General features: G+C 41.2%; 1 protein-coding gene across 19 annotated transcripts in view; it reads left to right on the forward strand.

The window, feature by feature from the left end:
* The window catches only part of FER (FER tyrosine kinase), a 385522-nt gene that overhangs the window by 54608 nt on the left and 312293 nt on the right, over window positions 1–18621 (forward strand). For 18 of the 19 annotated variants that reach the window (XR_005599911.1, XR_005599912.1, XM_039542917.1 and 15 more), the window contains one exon: window positions 14428–14611. Coding sequence is in view for 17 of the 19 variants with exons in the window: in XM_039542917.1 (XP_039398851.1) it covers window positions 14428–14611 (184 nt within the window). In the remaining 2 variants the exon portion in view is untranslated. Of the gene's footprint in view, window positions 1–14427; window positions 14612–15599; window positions 15777–18621 lie in introns of those variants that run through there. The other variant, XM_039542933.1, reaches the window with a different exon arrangement.

Raw genomic sequence — 18621 nt, forward strand, 5'->3', positions numbered from 1 at the left:
TAATTTCCTGCAGTGTCTCACACCTTTGATTATAAAGTTAACTTAACAAAGTTGTCTGTGAGAGCAATTAAGGCATGAAAAGGACTTAGCATCTAAAAGCTAATTTGATTACACTGGTAAACTTCTAATAGGATATAGGTAAACACAGGCAGATATACTTAGCCTTTACCCTTGATTTCTGTTACTACAAATTAATGGGTTAATGATTGCTGGTCTAGTACATCTTTGAAATTCACATACAAGTGAATTATCTAGTTACAATTGTAATGCCTCTTGTTAAGTTGTTATGGGCCATGCACAGTTTGGCTAGTCTGCCTGTGTCACAACCATATAAAATTGTTGATGGATTGATGGATAATTGATGGATCTCAAAATGTAATATTTAATGGGGAATCATCATTAATTGGGTGTGTTTCCATCTGTGTCCTGCAGGAATTGATTCTTGTCCCAACACTAGTTAATATTTTTTTCAGTTAGCCTGAAAATAATATAAAATTATTAATTATAGCATTTACAGATTTCTTCATAAAAATTGGTGGAGTGGTAAATAGTGTAAGAACAGGTCACTTACAGAGAACATCTGGATTACCTGGTAAACTGTCCATAAACACGTATCTGTTTAGATAAAGCCAGATAAAACATAGTATATCTAGGAACTAAGATTGTAGGCCATGCATATAGGATGGGGAATTACATTCTGGAAAGCTGTAGCCTAAGGAGTTTGAAGTAATGGTGAATAACCAGATGACCATGAGCTCCCCATGCAGTGCTGTAGCCAGAAGGGTAAATGCAGTCCTTGGATGTATAAAAAAGGGCATGTTGAGTAAGAATAGGGAAAGAGATTCTCTGTATTGCATACAAAATAACTGTGTTAAAAATATTATTAAAGTTGCAAAGTTGAGACCTCAAGTTAGCAAATGCCAGAATTAAAGTTGTCTGCAAAACCTTAGGTCAGTCCCCTTGTGCTGTTTACGTTATGACCCAGTCATTATTTCCATTCTTCTTGTTCTTGTTGTTTATTATTTGTATTAATGGAGTGCCTAGGAGCTGTAGTCATGGATCAGGACCCTGTCATACTAGGGGCTGTACAAACACAGAACAAAAATGATCATGTGATATTTTTCCACAGACCCCCTCATTCAGCATATAGCAGTGGTCCCCAACCATTTTTTATCTGGCAGGTGCCAGACAATGAGCCACAGAGGACCGTGGCGGCGGACGAGCATCTGCCAAAATGTCGCCAACAGGCAGCGTCATCCAGAGGCGTTGCTGCTGAATTTCGGTGGCATTTCGGCAGATGCTCATCCACCGGCTAGTACCCGGGCGCAATGACACCCGTGGGCACCATGTTGGGGACCCCTGGTATATAGGGTAGACTGTGCTCACTTAAAGAACAGCTATTCTATATTTTGTTTTCTCTCCACTGTTCAATGTGTGGCATACAATATTTACTGTGTGCTATTCAAAATGTGCTCTGAAGGCAAAATTATTAATTTCCTTATGACTTTTTTCTGTGGTGCTTATTACTACACTATTCGAGTGCTCCAGTAACATTAATTAATTTTCCCAACACTCCTGTGAGGTGTTGGGATATGTGTGTATGTATTATCACCATTTTATAGATAGGGAACTGAGGCATAGAGACATTAAGTAAAAAGTTTTCACTAATTCTGGATGCCAGTTTTGAGATACCTAGGACCTTGGAAGTCCGAGAGACAACAGTCTCCTTTATGGCATAACCCTGATCTATATCCAGAGTTGGTCTATCCTGTGTATTGAATGAGGCAGGGATCCTATGAAAAAATAGTTTGATTATGGAAATCAGAGACTTATAATAATGCATGCACACAAGGGGGCTGAATTAAAGTTGTCTGTACATCAGGGTTGAGCAAACTATGGCCCAGGGGCCGCATCCGGCCCTTCAGATGTTTTAATCCGTCCCTCGATCTCCCGCTGGGGATCATGGTCCAGGGCTTGCTCCACTCCAGCTGGGGAGCAGGTTTAGGGACTTTCCCATGCTCCATGCGTGCTGTGGCTCCATGTGGCTCCCGGAAGCAGCAGCATGTCCCCCTTCTGGCTCCTACCCGTAGGGGCAGCTACGGAGCTCTGCATGCTACCCCCACCCCAAGAGCTGCCCCCACAGCTTCCATTGGCTGGGAACCGTGGCTAATGGGAGCTGCAGGGGTGGCACCTGCGGACTGGGCAGTGCGCAGAGCCACATGGCCGCATCTTCAGATAGGAGCCTGAGGTGGGACAGGCCTCTGCTTCCAGGAGCTGCTTGAGATAAAGGCTGCCTGGAGCCTACACCCCTGATCACCTCCTGTTCCCCAACTCCCTGCCCCGGCCTTGATCGCCCTCCTGCCCTCTGAATCCCTCAGTCCCAGCCTGGAGCATTCTCCTGCACCCCAAACCCCTCATTCCCAGCTGCACCCCAGAGCCTGCACCCCCTGCGTGGAGCCCCCTCCTGCACCCTGAACTCCTCATTTCTGGCTGCACGCCAGAGCCCCCTCCCCAGCTGGAGCCCTCACCCCCTCCCACACTCCAACACCCAATTTCGTGAGCATTCATGGTCCGCCATACAATTTCCATACCCAGATGCATTCCTTGGACCAAAAAGTTTGCCCACCCCTGCTGTACATTCTGATATTTCTGAGTATTTGGCTACTTGACTTTGCAACTTTAATAATGTTCTTTTTATATAGTGGATTGTGTGGGTGTGTAAAATTTCCTAAGAGCTTAAAAAAGCAAACACTAAAAACAAGTGTTTAATAACATCATTTAATAACATACTGACATGATTATGGTGTCAAGTATCAAAGGGGTAGCCATGTTAGTCTGGATCTGTAAAAGCAGCAAAGAGTCCTGTGGCACCTTATAGACTAACAGACGTATTGGAGCATGAGCTTTCATGGGTGAATACCCACTTCGTCGGATGCATGTGACAGTATGTTATTAAATGATGTTATTAAACACTTTTTTTTAAATCCCAGTAATCTGTCTTCCACCATACCCCTTGAAAATGTACACATTATTAACTTTCAAGATATTAGCCAGTTGTTCAATCCAGCCACAAAGTGTCCTGATGACAAGCTCTGGCATGGAAATCTAGTGGCAGAAGGAAATGCCTCAAATATATAACCCTTTAAACATATAATCTCCTGTTCTTGGAGTGAAGTGACCAAAATGAGACAAATTACGCCAGATAATAAAGTACCATTGTTTTATATAAAGATTTCTTATATGCATTACATATATAAATAGTTGCATTATTGTTTCTATCCCTTTTTAATGTACCAGGGCATTGCTTATTTTAACTGCTGATACTCACTGGGAAGCCATCAGATCCTGTAAGTTCAGAACCTCAGAACCTTTTATCTTAGTAACACTATTGTCTATTGCACTCATGAAGATACAGTAAATATTCTTACATAAAACTCGAAGACTTTTTATCATGGTAGGAACAGTGAAAAAAAATTCTGTGGGGAATGATTAAACATTCATTTTATGGTTGGCTTGATTTCTGATTTCTTGTGTGAGATTTATAGGTAAGGAGGCAATAAACTCACTTCCTGTTTATCCTTTACTTGCTGTTGTTTTTTTTGTTGGCCTAGTGAAACTGATGTCAGTTAAACTGCAGTGGTCTTGCATCTTTTTATTTTATATCTAACTGTAGAATCTTGATGATGGAGGCTGATCAGTAACTTCCACAGAGTTCACCCCTTGTCACCAACTTTTATAAGGTTTACTGTTCTAATTCAGTTAAGATTGTTTGGTTGCGAAGCGCTTTGTATATAAGTAAAAAGTATTTTTTAAAATCTCTTGAGTTCTGTCCTTGTGGAAGCCCAGTGAAGCTGAACTCAACTTGGGAATCAAAATGTGTTTAAAACATGGTGCTTCCTTGGGTCATGTACTAGCATTTTCCCAGGAGAAAATATGAATTGTCAAAGAGATAAATTATGTAGTATCACTCAGATGTGCATAACAGTTTACAAATGACTTGGTTTAAACCAATTCCTATGCCAAAGAGCTCCTAGGTTAAATTGGATGGCTGTAGTACAATTACAAAATGAGGTACAGGGTTGACTATGACTTTGTTCCCAACTAAGGGTGGAAAGCTAGGTGAAATAAGTGAATTATAAAGAGAAACTTGACAATGGAGATGAAGGAATTTAGGCACTTGGGACACAGGAGATTTCTCTCAAAGGTGGGAATCAATGTGGAAAAACATAGCATATGCGAAGGAAGAATCTTTTCTCAAAAGAATACTGTTAGTTAGAGAGGACCCTCTTAAGGTGTTGGGATTCATGTTCCCTTGAATAAGTCTAGCTACCTTGACTTAACATGGTTAGGCTAATATTAAACAAAACAGCTTAAAATTAGGTTTCTTCGGCCATATTTAGGCTATTAATTAGCTGTCCTGGTTTTCAAAAGCATTGAGTAGTCATCAAATCCCATTGATGTCAGACAGAACTTTTGCTTCCCACCAGTACTTTTAAAAAGACCTCATTTATGAGTCTATATAAAGATTTAGGAGTCTAGCTTTGGGCTTCCATTTTAAAAAATATTGGCCTTTGCTTGAAAAAAAAATCCTTATCAGTGGGATCAGAGAAAAGCCCTATTATTAAGAAGTCTTCTTTTCTCCACACTTGTCACTTGTGACGAGCACAAAATAATTTTATGAAAGTGCATTCCTTTCTGAACAAAATTTGATGATCCTAGCAGCCTTTACTATGTGAAAAGTGCATGTACATAATTGAAATATATGTGCGTGAACCTGTCATATTGAAAATTTCCATACTAGAAATGGGCATAGAAACGAAACAGCCATTTTTATAGGATTTTAATCATGACTCTGCATTGGAAATGCAAATGAAAGAGCAGCAGAATGCCCAATTATGTGGGCAACTCCAAGAAGTCTCTTTTAAATTATATTTCTTAAACTACTACTGCACTTAAATGCATATTTTAAAAAAATAGTATTTTTCTTCCCAGATATTTTTGACAAAGACTTTAGATTTTATTTGAAACTAACAACTAGATAAAGCTGTACACTTTTGCACTAATGTTAAAAGAACACCAAATGAGAAATTGTATTTATTCTTTGACTTTTTGTATTTGAAATAGTTTGATTACACCTTAAAATCAATATCTGCTTTTCAAAGAACTCTTGTCAGTCCACGCCAACAATGTGATTACAATATACTCCTTGGCCTTGTGTATTAAACAGTGTGAGAGTCTTCACTGATTTAGCTTATTTTGTTGAGGTCACCCTAATATTTTTTCAGATTAATGTTATCATGACAGCTGAATCATCAGCTGCTGGCTCCCATTACCAAACCTAATACGGAGAAGTATTGCATAATATTTTCAGTTTATTCTAGAAATTATTTTTCTTAGCTACAGCTGCCAATAATTTATTTTTGGGACCCAAGATATCTTTATAATTTTGAGCTAGAGGGCAGTGACTCTATATGGAATATGCAAGGGCTAAAAAAAAAAAAGGAATACATGATACATATACAGTTACTTACTCACAAATAATGCAGAAATAAAGCAATGTTTTGTAAACATGATGCTATAAAAAGAATGAAAGCATGTCTACATTTGCTCCCTCTGTCGGGGCACCTTTGTTGACAGCGAGAGCAATGGACTGTGGATATGTGCTTAGCAACACCATCTGTCGCTAGGTGTTGTGGGAATGTGGAAACGGAGCGTGGCGCATCCTGGGTTGTGCAAAGTGTACCGTCATGCACCGCTTTGTGTCCCACCCCTTCAAAGCTTTCTGGCTTCCTTTCATGCTATTTTTTTCCAACTGTCATTGTTTGTAGTGCGTGCCAGCATCTGCAGTGAGAGAGGATGGATCCTGCCCTTCTCTCCGATGCGCTGTTAGATGTCATGAGGACATCGTGCATGGCAGCACAGTTACTCGCAGAGTTACTCGCAAAGTTAGCAGAGGATGAATCGCAGGCACCCTAGTGTGGTATGGATGGCAGCAACTTATCAGCGCTTTGTGCATTCACAGAGCAGCTGCATATGGTAGACCATTGCTTTTGAGCTAGGGAAATAAGCACTGATTGGTGGGATTGCATTGTCATGCAGGTGTGGGATGATGACCAGTGGGTACAGAACTTTAGCATGCGAAAAGCAACTTTCATGGAGCAATGTGCTAAGCTATCCCCCGACCTGCGGCACAAGGACATCAGGTTGAGATACTTCTCCATAGTGTTGCAGGCACTTGTGGATCACCAGGGGCATTTCACGGACATCAATGCAGGCTTGTCTGGAAAGGTGTATGACGCGCACACCTTCAGGAACAGTGGCCTGTACAGAAAGCTGCAGGCAAGGATTTTCTTTCCAGACCACAAGTTCACAGTGCGGAATGTGGAAATGCCCATGGTAATTCTGAGAGACCCATTTTACCCCTTACAGCCCTGGCTCATGAAACCTTACACAGGGCACCTGGACAGCAGCAAGGAGCATTTTAACACCATACTGAGCAGGTGCTGCATGGTAATTGAATGTGCCTTTGGCCGTCTGAAAGCTCGCGGGAGGTGTCTCAATGGCAGGCTAGACCTTAACAAGGATAATATTCCCATGGTCATAGCCGCGTGCTGCACTTTGCATAATCTGTGTGAATCTAAGGGTGAAATGTTTACTCAGGTTTGGAGCACTGAGGCAGAGCGCTTGGCTGCACAGTTTGAACAGCCAGATGCTAGGGCTGTCAGAGGAGCCCAGAGGGATGCTCTTAACATCAGAGAGGGGTTGAGGAACCACTTTGACAATGAGGGGTACTAACACATGTCTGCATTGGAGTTGCTTCCCTGGTGCATCCATGTTCAATTTTGGGGCCCAAGATCCATGCAACCCAATGCTTTAGAAGCCTGTTCCCGAGAGTGAATTGATTGCTATACGCTTTTGTAGAACACAGAATAAAAACACTGTACCATTAAATACCTTAGCCTCTATTTATTGTTAAAAAGGGTAAAACCTCACAATTGTGTGTAGTTCCAGCTTTCATTATATAAACTATGAGATGAGGTGGAGTGATGGGAAAACTCAGGAGTGCTGTGAAGTGAAAAGGAAAAAGGAATGTGGGCATGGGGGGGGGTGGAGTTGGCAAAGAATTGTGCATCTGCATGTGCTGCAGTGGAGGTTGGGCATGGATCTGTTCAGTCTGCAGTTGTATCAAAGACTTGAGCATCTCTGTCTGATCCTCCATAACTTTTATCATCCGCTCTGTTGCTTGCCTAGCAAATGCAGCATTCTCTTTTCTGTCCTGCCTTTCAGCTTCCCAGCACTCTTTCCGTTCCCTGGTCTGTCTCTCATCGCGCTGCAATACCTCCCGAAACGTGTCTTCTTTGCTGTGCCTAGGTTTTTTTTGTTACATTCCAGCAAATGATTGAAACATTTTAGTAAAAAGGACATTTTCCTAGTAGAAATCACTTTTTCTCTGAGACTCTAGGCAGGCACACAGCTCTGCAAGCACCCCAATTATGGTGAGTGTTGGGAGTGGGGAGAAGGTGGTTGTGCATACGGACAAAAGGTCATGGGCTGCAGGGCATCTTTGCAGGGAACTCATTCTAAAAAACAATTTTTTAAAGGCGGCCAACCTGATGGCTGACATCTCGCTGCTGCAGGTGACCAGAGAAACCAGGGCACAGCTGCTGAATGCTGGCAGCATTCACCCTGGGTCTATATGCAGCTCAGCTATGTGCCACTTTGGTCCCAGCTCCAGTGATTGCTAAATGGCATGGTACAGATTCTTACAATTTGGGAACTAACAAGGCTGCAATCCCTTGGAATCTGTGGCAGAGGATTAACAAGTATCTCTTTTTTCAGAGCCTCCCTCTGGAGGATTCCCTGCAGGTCTCGATGTCCATTGACACCCGTTTTGGCCGTGCAGATTAGCTACATAGGGCAATGTCCAGCTCACAGAAAACATTACCTGCATCCCACTTTTCGATTCCCTACACAAGCCACAGCAACTTACCCAGCGTCTCATCTGCTTCCTGCTCCCCGTTGAGCACTTCTGGAGTGAGAAAAGTTCCTGGCTGCCTGCCCCACCGGGCGACCCTGCTGGGGGCACCACATCCTCTTCTAGCTAAACTTCTTCATCCAGAATTTCAGCCTGCAGGTTACCCCGTCTTTCTGCTGCCTGTGAAGTATCCACGGGGCTATCGGCAATGGAGGTGGTGTCACCACTGAGGATAGTATTCAGCTCCTTATAGAAGCAGCAAGTCTTAGGTGCACCACCGGAGCCATGGTTTGCCTCTCGCACATATGGTACGCCTGCCTCAGCTCCTTTATCTTCACTCAGCACTGCTGCGTGTCCCCATCATAGCTCTTTTCACACAAGCCTCGAGAAATTTGCCCAGATGTGTCCCAGTTCCTGCGGGTCACTCGCAGCTGCGACTGAACGGACTCCTCTCCCCATATACTGATCAGATCCAACTACTCAGTGGTGGTCCAAGTGGGAGCATGTTTGGTGCGATAGCCAGCCATGCTCACCTGGGAAGCCAGCAAATAGGAAATGAGATTTTAAATTCCCGGGGCTTGCAAGGGGGAGGGGCAAGTTGGCTGCAGGGCAATGGAGTTCAAACCGCTGAGTAGAGCGGCAGCATGGGAATTGTGGGATACTTCCTGGAGGCCAATAAAATCGAAAAAAACCCTGCGGTGTCTACACTGCATGTTTGTTGACGATAAAGGGAGGGGAAAAGACAAAAGTCTCTCGCAGGGATGGAAGTTTTTTGTCACCAAAACTAGGAGGTTTTTTTCGAAAAAAGTCACATTGCAGTGTGTACGCTACCGCTAAAGTCAGTTTTTTGGCTACAAAACTTGCCAGTGTAGACAAGCCCAAAGTGTAGTAATCTTTTATTGGAACAACTTCAGTTCGTGAGAGAGACTAGTTTTCGTGTTTACACAGAGCACTTTTTTAGGTCTGGGAAACACATTCAATGTTACAGCTAAATACAGTGTGGAGTGGACAGTTTAGCATGAGTTGTAACACACATTTCAAGGGACCATTTAAGGTGAAGAGGCCCATTAATAGCCTTCCAGTCATAGGAGGAAAGGAAGGGGTGGGAGAGGCAGCTGGTAGGATTTGTTAGTGGGTTATAGATTGTTGTAATAAGCCATATGTTCAGTCTCTCTCCCCAGTTCATGATTTTTAGTGTCTAGCAAAGTTATGAATCGAAACTCCCAGGCTTGTCTTTTGAAAGTGTTGTGCAGGTTTCCTTTGGAGATGAGGACTGAGAGATCAAATATCAATTGATCATAATGCAGGCTTGGGATGACAATCAGTGGCTGCAGAACTCTCAGATCCACAAGGTCACATTCCTGCCTCTGTGCACTGAGCATGATCCAGTCTCCCAGCTCAGGCACAGGAGCCGACTTTCCAAAGTGCTGGGAGGTGTTTGACCACTGGCTCTGTCCCAGGCCCCACCCCCACTCCACCCCTTCCCCCAAAGCCCTGCCCTATCTCTTCCTGCCCCCACTCCACCCCCGCCCCACCTCTTCCTGCCCAATTGTGCCCTGTCCCTTGAGCGTGCTGTGTCATAGCTCCTCCCTTCTCCCCTCCCAGCGTCCTGCATGCTGCTGTATGATTGCGGTGGGCAGGAGGCACGGGGAGGGAGGAGGAGGTACTGATTTGTGGGGCCTGCCGGGAGGCACTGTGGGGAGGCGGGGGAACTAATGGGGGGATGCTGATGGGTGCTCAGTACCATTTTTTTCCCTGTGGGTGCTCCAGCCCTGGAGCACCCTCGGAGTCAGCACCTATGAGCTCAGGGACAAGAACATGAGAGCTGCATTGACAGTGGAGAAGCAAGTGGCGATCACACTGTGGAAACTAGCAATGCTAAATTGCTACTGGTCAATAGGAAATCTATTTGGAGTTGGAAAATCCACTGCAAGTGCTATTGTCATACAAGTATATGGAGGTCATTAATCGCCTCCTGCATCTCTTGGAACGTGCAGGACATATTAAATGGATTTGCAGCAATGGGATTTCCGAACTGTGGTGGAATGATAGACTGCACGCATATCCTTATTTTGGCACCAAACCACCTTGCGATAGAGTACAGCAACATCACTGACATCAGTGTGGGCTGGTCAGTGAAGATGCATGACTCTCTCACCTTTAAGAACACAGGACTTTTCAGAAAGCTACAAGCAGGACTTTCTCAACTGGTGTATTACCGTTGGGAATGTTGAAATACCAGTAATGATCCTGGAGGGCCCAGCCTACTGTTGCTACCCTGGTGCATGAAGCCATACACTGGCCACTTCAACAACAATCAGGAGAGATTCAGCTATTGGCTCAGAAGATGTAGCGTGACAGCTGAATGTGCTTCAGGTAGATTGGAGGCAGGGCCAGTACTACCATTTTTCTTCAACTGAAAGCTTAATTGGGCCTGAACTTTGCAACAACAAAGAGTATAAGCATTAATTATTAGTTGGCTGTACGTCATCATGTAGCTGAATTGAAAATAGAAGTGTAAGATAGAAGTGTAACAGTTTTGTAACATTTAAGCTAGCTGGGGAAATGGTATATGTGATAGAACTTGTCTGTCCTTCTAAACGTTTTCTGTAGCATCCATCAGCATATTATGTTTGTGCTTGTTTCACAAGGTTAAATATAAAAAATAACAAATACCTAGCTGCAGAGTGTAGGACTGAATTCCTTGCCCCATTGAAGTCAATGGGTGTTTTGTCACTGACTTACATGAATTCAGGATTTTGCCATATGAACCACATAGTCCAAATCTGGAGAAGTGCTGAACATGTGAATTCTTTTTTTTGTCAGTGGTAGCTGCAGGTACTTAGCACCTCTCCAAATTTGAGCTTTAACTTGTAGCTTTCGATGAAGTATAAAAAGTTATAGGATACAGAAGAGAAAAAGGAGAATCTGAGTCACTTTCTTGCATATTAACCTACACTTGCTGATACAGTAGGTCTGCAAATACAGAAGTAGAACAAAATTTTTCATAGTTTATTTTCTGAGACTCAGGTTCTTTGAACTGTTTGCTCTTTGACTTAATGTAAAACTCAAGTGTACATTTTGAAAGTGAACTGAATATATTAATGATTGTAAAGAAATGTTGTAATTCAGTTTCTCTGCTGTTTTATTCAGAGTAAATATTGGGCTCTAGAAGGCAAAGGATCGCAGAATGTATAGGTTTAAGGACTGGAATGATGCTGAGACCATTTGCCATCTTTAATTTTTTAAATAAAATACTTTTTAAAAATAGTGGACTACCATGTTGTACAGTATGATGTTTATACCATATGTAATAAACACTTGAAAAGTTCATAATAAAAACTGAAATAATTGACTTCCTAGAATAGTTTAACAAGCCCTCCAGATTCTCATGCAAATGTCAAACTTGCATAATTGAATTTTGCCAACTTTATAATAGTGTTTATAGCACAACATATTGTATATGTAGTCTATTACTATAAACATTAAACAGATTTGTCAACAAGTGATGGCAATAGAATTATAATTAGATCTGTTTATGAAATTAATTATACAGATAAAGAGAACTTGGATGTTTTCCTCACTGCTAATTGACAAGTTGATCAACTGTGCATGTTGCTTCGCTGAATTCTATTGGTAAAAAAATTCAATCTAGATATAATCTTGTAGTTGAGTTCTTTATATTAATAGTGAGTCCAAAAGCTGTTAGTTAAAAGTTGAGGGTGCATACTAATAGTGTGATTTATTCTGAAATGAGTTGTGATGTGTTATAAAGGAATCATTTGTGGAAAGCAATTACATATCTGAGTTAGAGATAAAAGGAATAATTTGTCTTTTGTAGTAGTGTTTCTGAGGGTGTTGCAATACTGAGGGTCTCTACAGCAATGTGGTTGTGATGATGATCAACACAAATATGTTCAACTGTGTGCATTTGGTCATCATGGTGCATTGGGTGAACAGCTGCATATATCTATATATATCATAATTTGCATATAGCAAAATATTGGTAGTGTGGCAGTTCTGTATATGGAAACTCTCTAAAGAATGTTAAGTATTTTGATTTCTGTGTTGTTCTGCAAAAGGTGTTCTACTTTTCCAAGAGATGAACAGTGAATATAACAGTTACAAAAATTAAGAACAACTGCCTGCTGGTTTTATGTTGCCTGAAGAATACAGTCCGTCTCTGGTTGAAGCATAAGAGTATGTCTGTGTCTGGGGTCGGCAACTTATGGCATGCGTTTCAAAGACGGCACACGAGCTGATTTACTGTGGCACACTGCCGCTGGCCTGGGGTCCCCGCCACCGGCCCTGCTTATCCTGCTGCTGGCCTGGATGGATGGAACCCCGAGCCGGCAGTGGGGCTGAGCAGGGCCGGCGGCCAGGACCCCAGCTGGCAAGGGCTGGTGGACGGAACCCCAGACTGGCAGTGAGCTGAGCTGGTCCACTCAGCCCGTTGCCAGTCTGGGGTTCCATGTGCCGGCTCCTGTAAATGTAAAATGTACTACTGGCACACAAAACCTTAAATTACCGCCAATAAATGAAGACTTGGCACACCACTTCTGAAAGGTTGCCAACCCCAGGTCTGTGCTATGGAGGCTTTACTGGCATAGGTAGGCTGCCATAGCTATGCCGGCATTATCCCACAGTGCAGATGCAGCCTATACTGACTGAAGATATTTTTCCATTGGTTTTGGAACACTGCCTCTCTGCGTAATGATACCCTTATTGATAGAAGAATTCTTTCATTGATAAACCTACTTCTACACTCAGCTCAGGGATGTGGGATTTTTAATACCCCTGACTGACATAGCTATGCCGACCTAACTTAAGTGTAGAGGCGCTAGTTCTTCTTTGGGCAAACACAGCATCTAACAATTGTGACCCTGAGAAAAGTACTACAGAGGTATTCACTTAAGAATGTGGACTCTGCAGAGTAGGAGTTCTATGTAAAGTGTAACTTGAACAATTTAATTTTTGGAGAGTTTATCAATTTATTCGATCCTGATGTGGACGGTGAAGTAGTTAGCTTAGATGCCTAAGATAAAGAGTTGACTAATGAGGGTATGGAGATCTACATGATTTCTGTTTGGTACACAGAATGTGAAGGGTTCATCTAGATCATTTTATAGCCTGAGAAATCTGTTCCTTCTACATGGGAAAAAACAGGTAAGTAATTGGAAAATTTGTTTTATTACGTGAAAACAAATTATCTTTTAAAACAATTGTACACAATTACTGTCTTTGTGAAGCTGGGAAATGTGGTTCCACAGTCTGAATTTTTCTGGTTGGAGGCAAAGGGTTTTATTGATAGCTTTAATACAAGCTTTGTTTACCCATAAGATAGTGATTTTTTTTTTAAATGCATTATAATGGTCATCACCATTGAACTTTAAGTGGCAAAATAATTTTCAGAAACTGTTTAAAAATATTACAATCTCAAACTGCTAGAAATGCAAATGTTGTTTTGTGTTTTTTAAAGTATTTTGAATTATGTAACCGTAGTAGTTGTTGCCTCTTAGAGAGAGATTAATTATCATTTACTTAAGTATTGATCGTATGCTTGCCTTTGTACAAGACATTACTGTTATCGAGAGTGTGTCACAAATATCAAAACACTTGCTGCCTTGGAGAGGTTATATTCTAAGGCTCTGATCCTGTAATAAACTTTGTATGGGTGAAGCTCTCTGCCTCCGTGGAGGTTATTGCAGCATCTTGGCCTGAAAGAAAGACACATAAGACAAAACACTGGAGATGCACAGGAAAGTGCCCACTATAGTTAGTTAAAAGGGTCTTTAGAGGAGATTTGAATAAAGAATTCAGATCTGTAAATCAGAGTCTGGTTAGATAATTTTCAGTTGGATTTTTGAAGTGTGGAGGAGAGTTAATCTCCAGTTTCAAAAGAAGATAACGTGGAGGAAAAGCGATTTGAGAGACTTCGTAAGTATTGAATATTGTGGTAGGAAATGGTGAAGCAGATTGAACATTGTATGCATAGATTTGTAGTGTTTGTATATTTTTGTTATATGCCATCAAATTATTGTAATTTTCCCCATATATTAGAAGGCAGCAGCTGCTAAGTTTTCATAAACTCCTATTAGGCTATACCTTTGAAAAGCAATCAGCCAAATCTTGCAGTTCTTAATCAAGACTTATTCAGACAAAAGCTCACTAAATTCACTGGGAGTTTTTGCCATATTTGATCATCGGTAAGAAGAGCAGAATTTGGGCCAATGCAAGAATTAAAAGAATTCTCAGGATTAGTCTTTTTTGTAACCATCTGCCTAAAGTTTTAGAAGTGCAAAAAGGGGTGAATTTGTCATGGATCTAAAATGCAATTGCGAATACTTCATTTCTGGTATAATTAACAAGCAGTGATGTAATAATGTATTACAGTGATGTAATAATGTGCTGTTAGATCACTGTATGAATTTTCCCTTTTTCTTTTCCTTCAGGAAAGGACACTGAAAAAGCTAAAGATCGTTATGATAAAGCCACTATGAAACTTCACATGCTGCATAATCAATATGTGTTGGCATTGAAGGGAGCACAGTTACATCAGCACCAGTACTATGACACTATGCTTCCTCTGTTACTTGATTCGTTACAGAAGATGCAAGAAGAAATGGTTAAAGCACTGTAAGATAATCTTTTACTTTTTGCTTTTGATTTGAAATATGTCCATTTTATTTAATATCCCATTTAATTTTTATTTTAGTACTATTAGAAAATAATAAACCAGTGTTATTTATTGCCATAAAATGGAATGGCCAAAAAAAGTCAGTGTTTGTTTTGGTGTCAGTTTTCTATAGAAAGCCCATTCAAATAAATGGGACTTCATTTTTTTCAGGCTTAAGGGAATATGTGGACATGTCAAAGACGGGGCATTCCTCCTATAAACTTTTAAAATTATTAGTTAGGTTTTTTGAGTAAATCCTCAATCTTCATTTTTAAAACTTTGAAATGAATCATTTAATTTAAACTCATATTTGCTAATCCTGCAGATGACCCTAATTTTGTCTTGTGATTTCTGCCTTTTCATTGTAATCACAGACAGCAGTGTCAGTCACGGAGCACAGTGATTTCATGTTTATGTACTGTTTCTGTTCACTTCATTGCTGCCTAGATTTCCTTCTGTCTCATCTGGGATTACATGAAATAGGAGTGGTTCTTAAATGCACTCAATTTACATCTGCTCAAATGAGCAATAGAAAGGCAAAATATACCCCAGATGTAAGGCCTCACTCATTTCAGCTTATGTGGGACAGTCTTGCTGAACCTGCATGGACTCTGAGCAGTGAGAAAGTGACATGTCTGGCTCCCTAGAGACTTCTGCTCTGGTTTTCAGAAAGAGGCTTGACCTGCAGGACACCAGATTGTGATGAGAATCTTTTTTCTAGCCCTTATACCTCCTGGTATGCCCCCAGGTTCCTGGGATGCAATAGACTTGGTCTGGACACACTGATTAGTGTAACAGGCAGTACATAAATTCGTTTAAATATAAAATTCCCCCCAAACTCTTTTCCCATTGACTTCTTTGATCCTGGCCCTGCAGCCATTCTCACTTGTGCCTATAGTGTGTTTGTTTTGGTCTTAGTTTTGTTTGTTTTTTGTTTTTGTCAACTAGTGGGGTGAGTCACAAGGACAAGTTGGAGGAATTTGGGTTTGGGGTTAGCGAGGAGAGCAGCTACTAGAATAGCAGAAGAAGGAAGAAGCCTCCTGAAAAAAGTGTATATTCTCAAGGACCATGGAGAGGACACTGTGGGATCCTTTAAGATCAGAACTTGTCAGGAATTAAACTGATTGCATGAAACAACTTTCTCCTTGATCTTCTTGTTTCCTATTCCTTGCTAATGTCTGACTAGAAAGAGAGGAATAAGTGAGGGTAAATTGCTGCTTCCTTAACTTTGTACAATAGAATTCTGTGATCTCTGTAGGAAAGGAGGCAGGGAAAAATCCAGTTCTTGTCAATGGTACCAGCCGCAGTTAGACACCAGTGGCTGGCCCATGCCAGCTTACTTGGGCTCATGGGATGTAAGCTAAGGGGCTGTTTAATTGTGGTGTAGACACAGGCTCACGCTGGAGCCCAGGCTCTAGGACCCTGCAAGGAAGGAGAGTCCCAGGACTCAGGCTGCAGCCCAGGCTCAGAAGTCTACATTGCAATTAAATAGCCCTGCAGCCTGAGCCCTGTGAGCCTGAGTCAGCTGACATGGGCAAGCTGATGGTGTCTGATTGCAGTATAGACATACCCGCTCCTTTCTCTCCCTGGGTCTTGAGAGAAGGTTAGCCATCTGACCCAAATTAGCCAGCTACTTTTTGAGTTGTACTTCTCCATCAGCTGCTGGGAGTTTCCTCCACCTGGCTGCCCAGGATTGATCTACAGAGACCATGTTGTTTCTGTCATTAACTCCATATCAAATGTGGGATTTTCAGAAGCTCTGAGTATTGGCCTACCTCTGTTCCCATTGAGAATAAGACCACCACTGAAAATCCTTCCCAAAGTGTGCATAATTTACATGTACGCAAGTTGGATTTTCTAATTGCCAGCCCTGCTGACACAATCTCTAGAGTTTTTGAGAATCAGGCCAAGTTCTTAACTTAATCATCACCAGTAATAGAGTGTTTGGGCCACCGTAGGCCCTTAGTTACACCAGTGTGTAGTCGCAGTAGCATCAGTGGAGGTCCATAGCTGTAAATGATTGTAATTTAATATTGTTGTTTGCAGTGTTGTTTTAGTTGGGTTGGTCCCATGATATTAGAGAGACAAGATGGGTGAGGTAATATCTTTTATTGGACCAACTTCATTTTGTGGAAAAGAAGCTTTCAAGATCTGAAGAAGAGGTCTGTGTAAGCTTGAAAGCTTTGTGTCTCTCCCCAACAGAAGTTGGACCGATAAAAGATATTACCTCACCCACTTTATCTCTGTAATTTTAATAAATAGTTCTATTGATGCACAAGTTGGAATAGAATCCAGCATTTTCTCTCTTATCTGCAGGACCAACAGGAGTATAAAGCAGTAAAAATTTAGTTTTGTCACTAAAGTAGACATGGATATCTGAATACACACAGGATCAGATCTTGTAAGTAAAAAGGTGCCATTTATAAATAATCACCTTTTTAGTATAATACTCTTTGTAAAGTGGCATTCCACTGGAACACTGCTACTTTTGGATAACATTGAGTCTAAGGTAGAACCAAAGCTTATGTTTCAGGGCATTTCAGGCTAGCATCTGGGTGGCTTTAGTGTGGGGGAGGGGAGACACATTCATAAGGTATGGTTGAATAATCCTGGTTTTATGGACAGGTGGCCCTATAGTGAATCGATAAGATGTAGTATAGCTTCAACTTGATGATAGAATGGAAGAAAATACCTAGAACTGAAGGGAAGAAAATCTTTATCACAGAAACTATTATAGAAAATAGGCAATTAACCCATTCTACAAGTATCATTTTTTAAGACATCTAAATATTTGCTTTCCTGAATGCCCACTTCTTTTTACATTCATCTCAAATAAATCATGTACCTTGTATTTCTAAATTTGTTTTTTGAATATCTTCCAATGTTAGATTGAACTTTAATTATTTTCTTGCTTCCACTGTTTACTCAAATAGTGAGGAAATCCAGGCAAGCAACATTTTTGGGGTTCATTAAGCATCTATTTGAAAAATTATCACAAGGAAAATAGATTAATGTTCCTTATGTGCACTCCACTCTGATTGGTCAGTAGTGATCAGTATTTAATTTTTTTTTGTCTTCCTTCTGAACACAGTGTGATAGCTGAAGTTAATATTGAAAGTGTAAAAAGGTAAAATAGAAAATGGCTATGGAATGCCAAAAATTAAATATTCCTGTTGTTGGGTTTTTTGGTTTGATAGATATAAGAACATAAGAACCGCCATACTGGGTCAGACCAAAAGTCCATGTAGCCCAATATCCAGTCTTCCGACAGTGGCCAATGCCAGATGCCCCATGGGAATGAACAGAGCAGCTAATCATCAAGTGATCCATTCCCTGTCACTCATTCCCAGCTTCTGGCCATTGATGGACCTATCCTCCATGAACTTATCTTGTGCTTTTTTGAACCCTTTTATAGTCTTGGCCTTCATAACATCCTCTGGCAAAGAGTTCCACAGCTTGACTGTGCGCTGTGTGAAGAAATACTTCCTTTTGTTTGTTTTAAACCTTCTGTCTATTAATTTCATTTGGTGACCCCCCCCCAGTTCTATGAGAAGGAGTAAATAACACTTCCTTATTTACTGTTGTATATATGTTGAAATGTGACATGAGCATGTGTGCTCTTTTTCTGGTGATCTAGTAATAAAATAAAATGTACAAGAACTCTGCATTGAGTAGTTCAGAGAGGAGATTATTTCATTAGTTAAAATGATAGAGAGCAAAAGGTCCCATGGGTCACATGCACACTGGCCTGTAATATGGAGAATAACTGTGCCATATTTTATCATCTTAGATTAAACTAGCTCATTCTTTATCAAACCAATGAGGCAGTGTTGCAGCTCTACATTTTGATGATAAAATGATCAGTGGGGAGTTCAGATGAAGTACAGCTGCATTTGTTCCTTGGTAATGATATGTGGTGTCATGAGTAACCAATAGTGCTGCTTGTGTTAGTGGTTCCTTAATTTGTGTG

The sequence above is a fragment of the Mauremys reevesii genome, linkage group 6 (assembly GCF_016161935.1).
Source record: "Mauremys reevesii isolate NIE-2019 linkage group 6, ASM1616193v1, whole genome shotgun sequence".
Taxonomy (NCBI): Eukaryota; Metazoa; Chordata; order Testudines; family Geoemydidae; genus Mauremys; species Mauremys reevesii.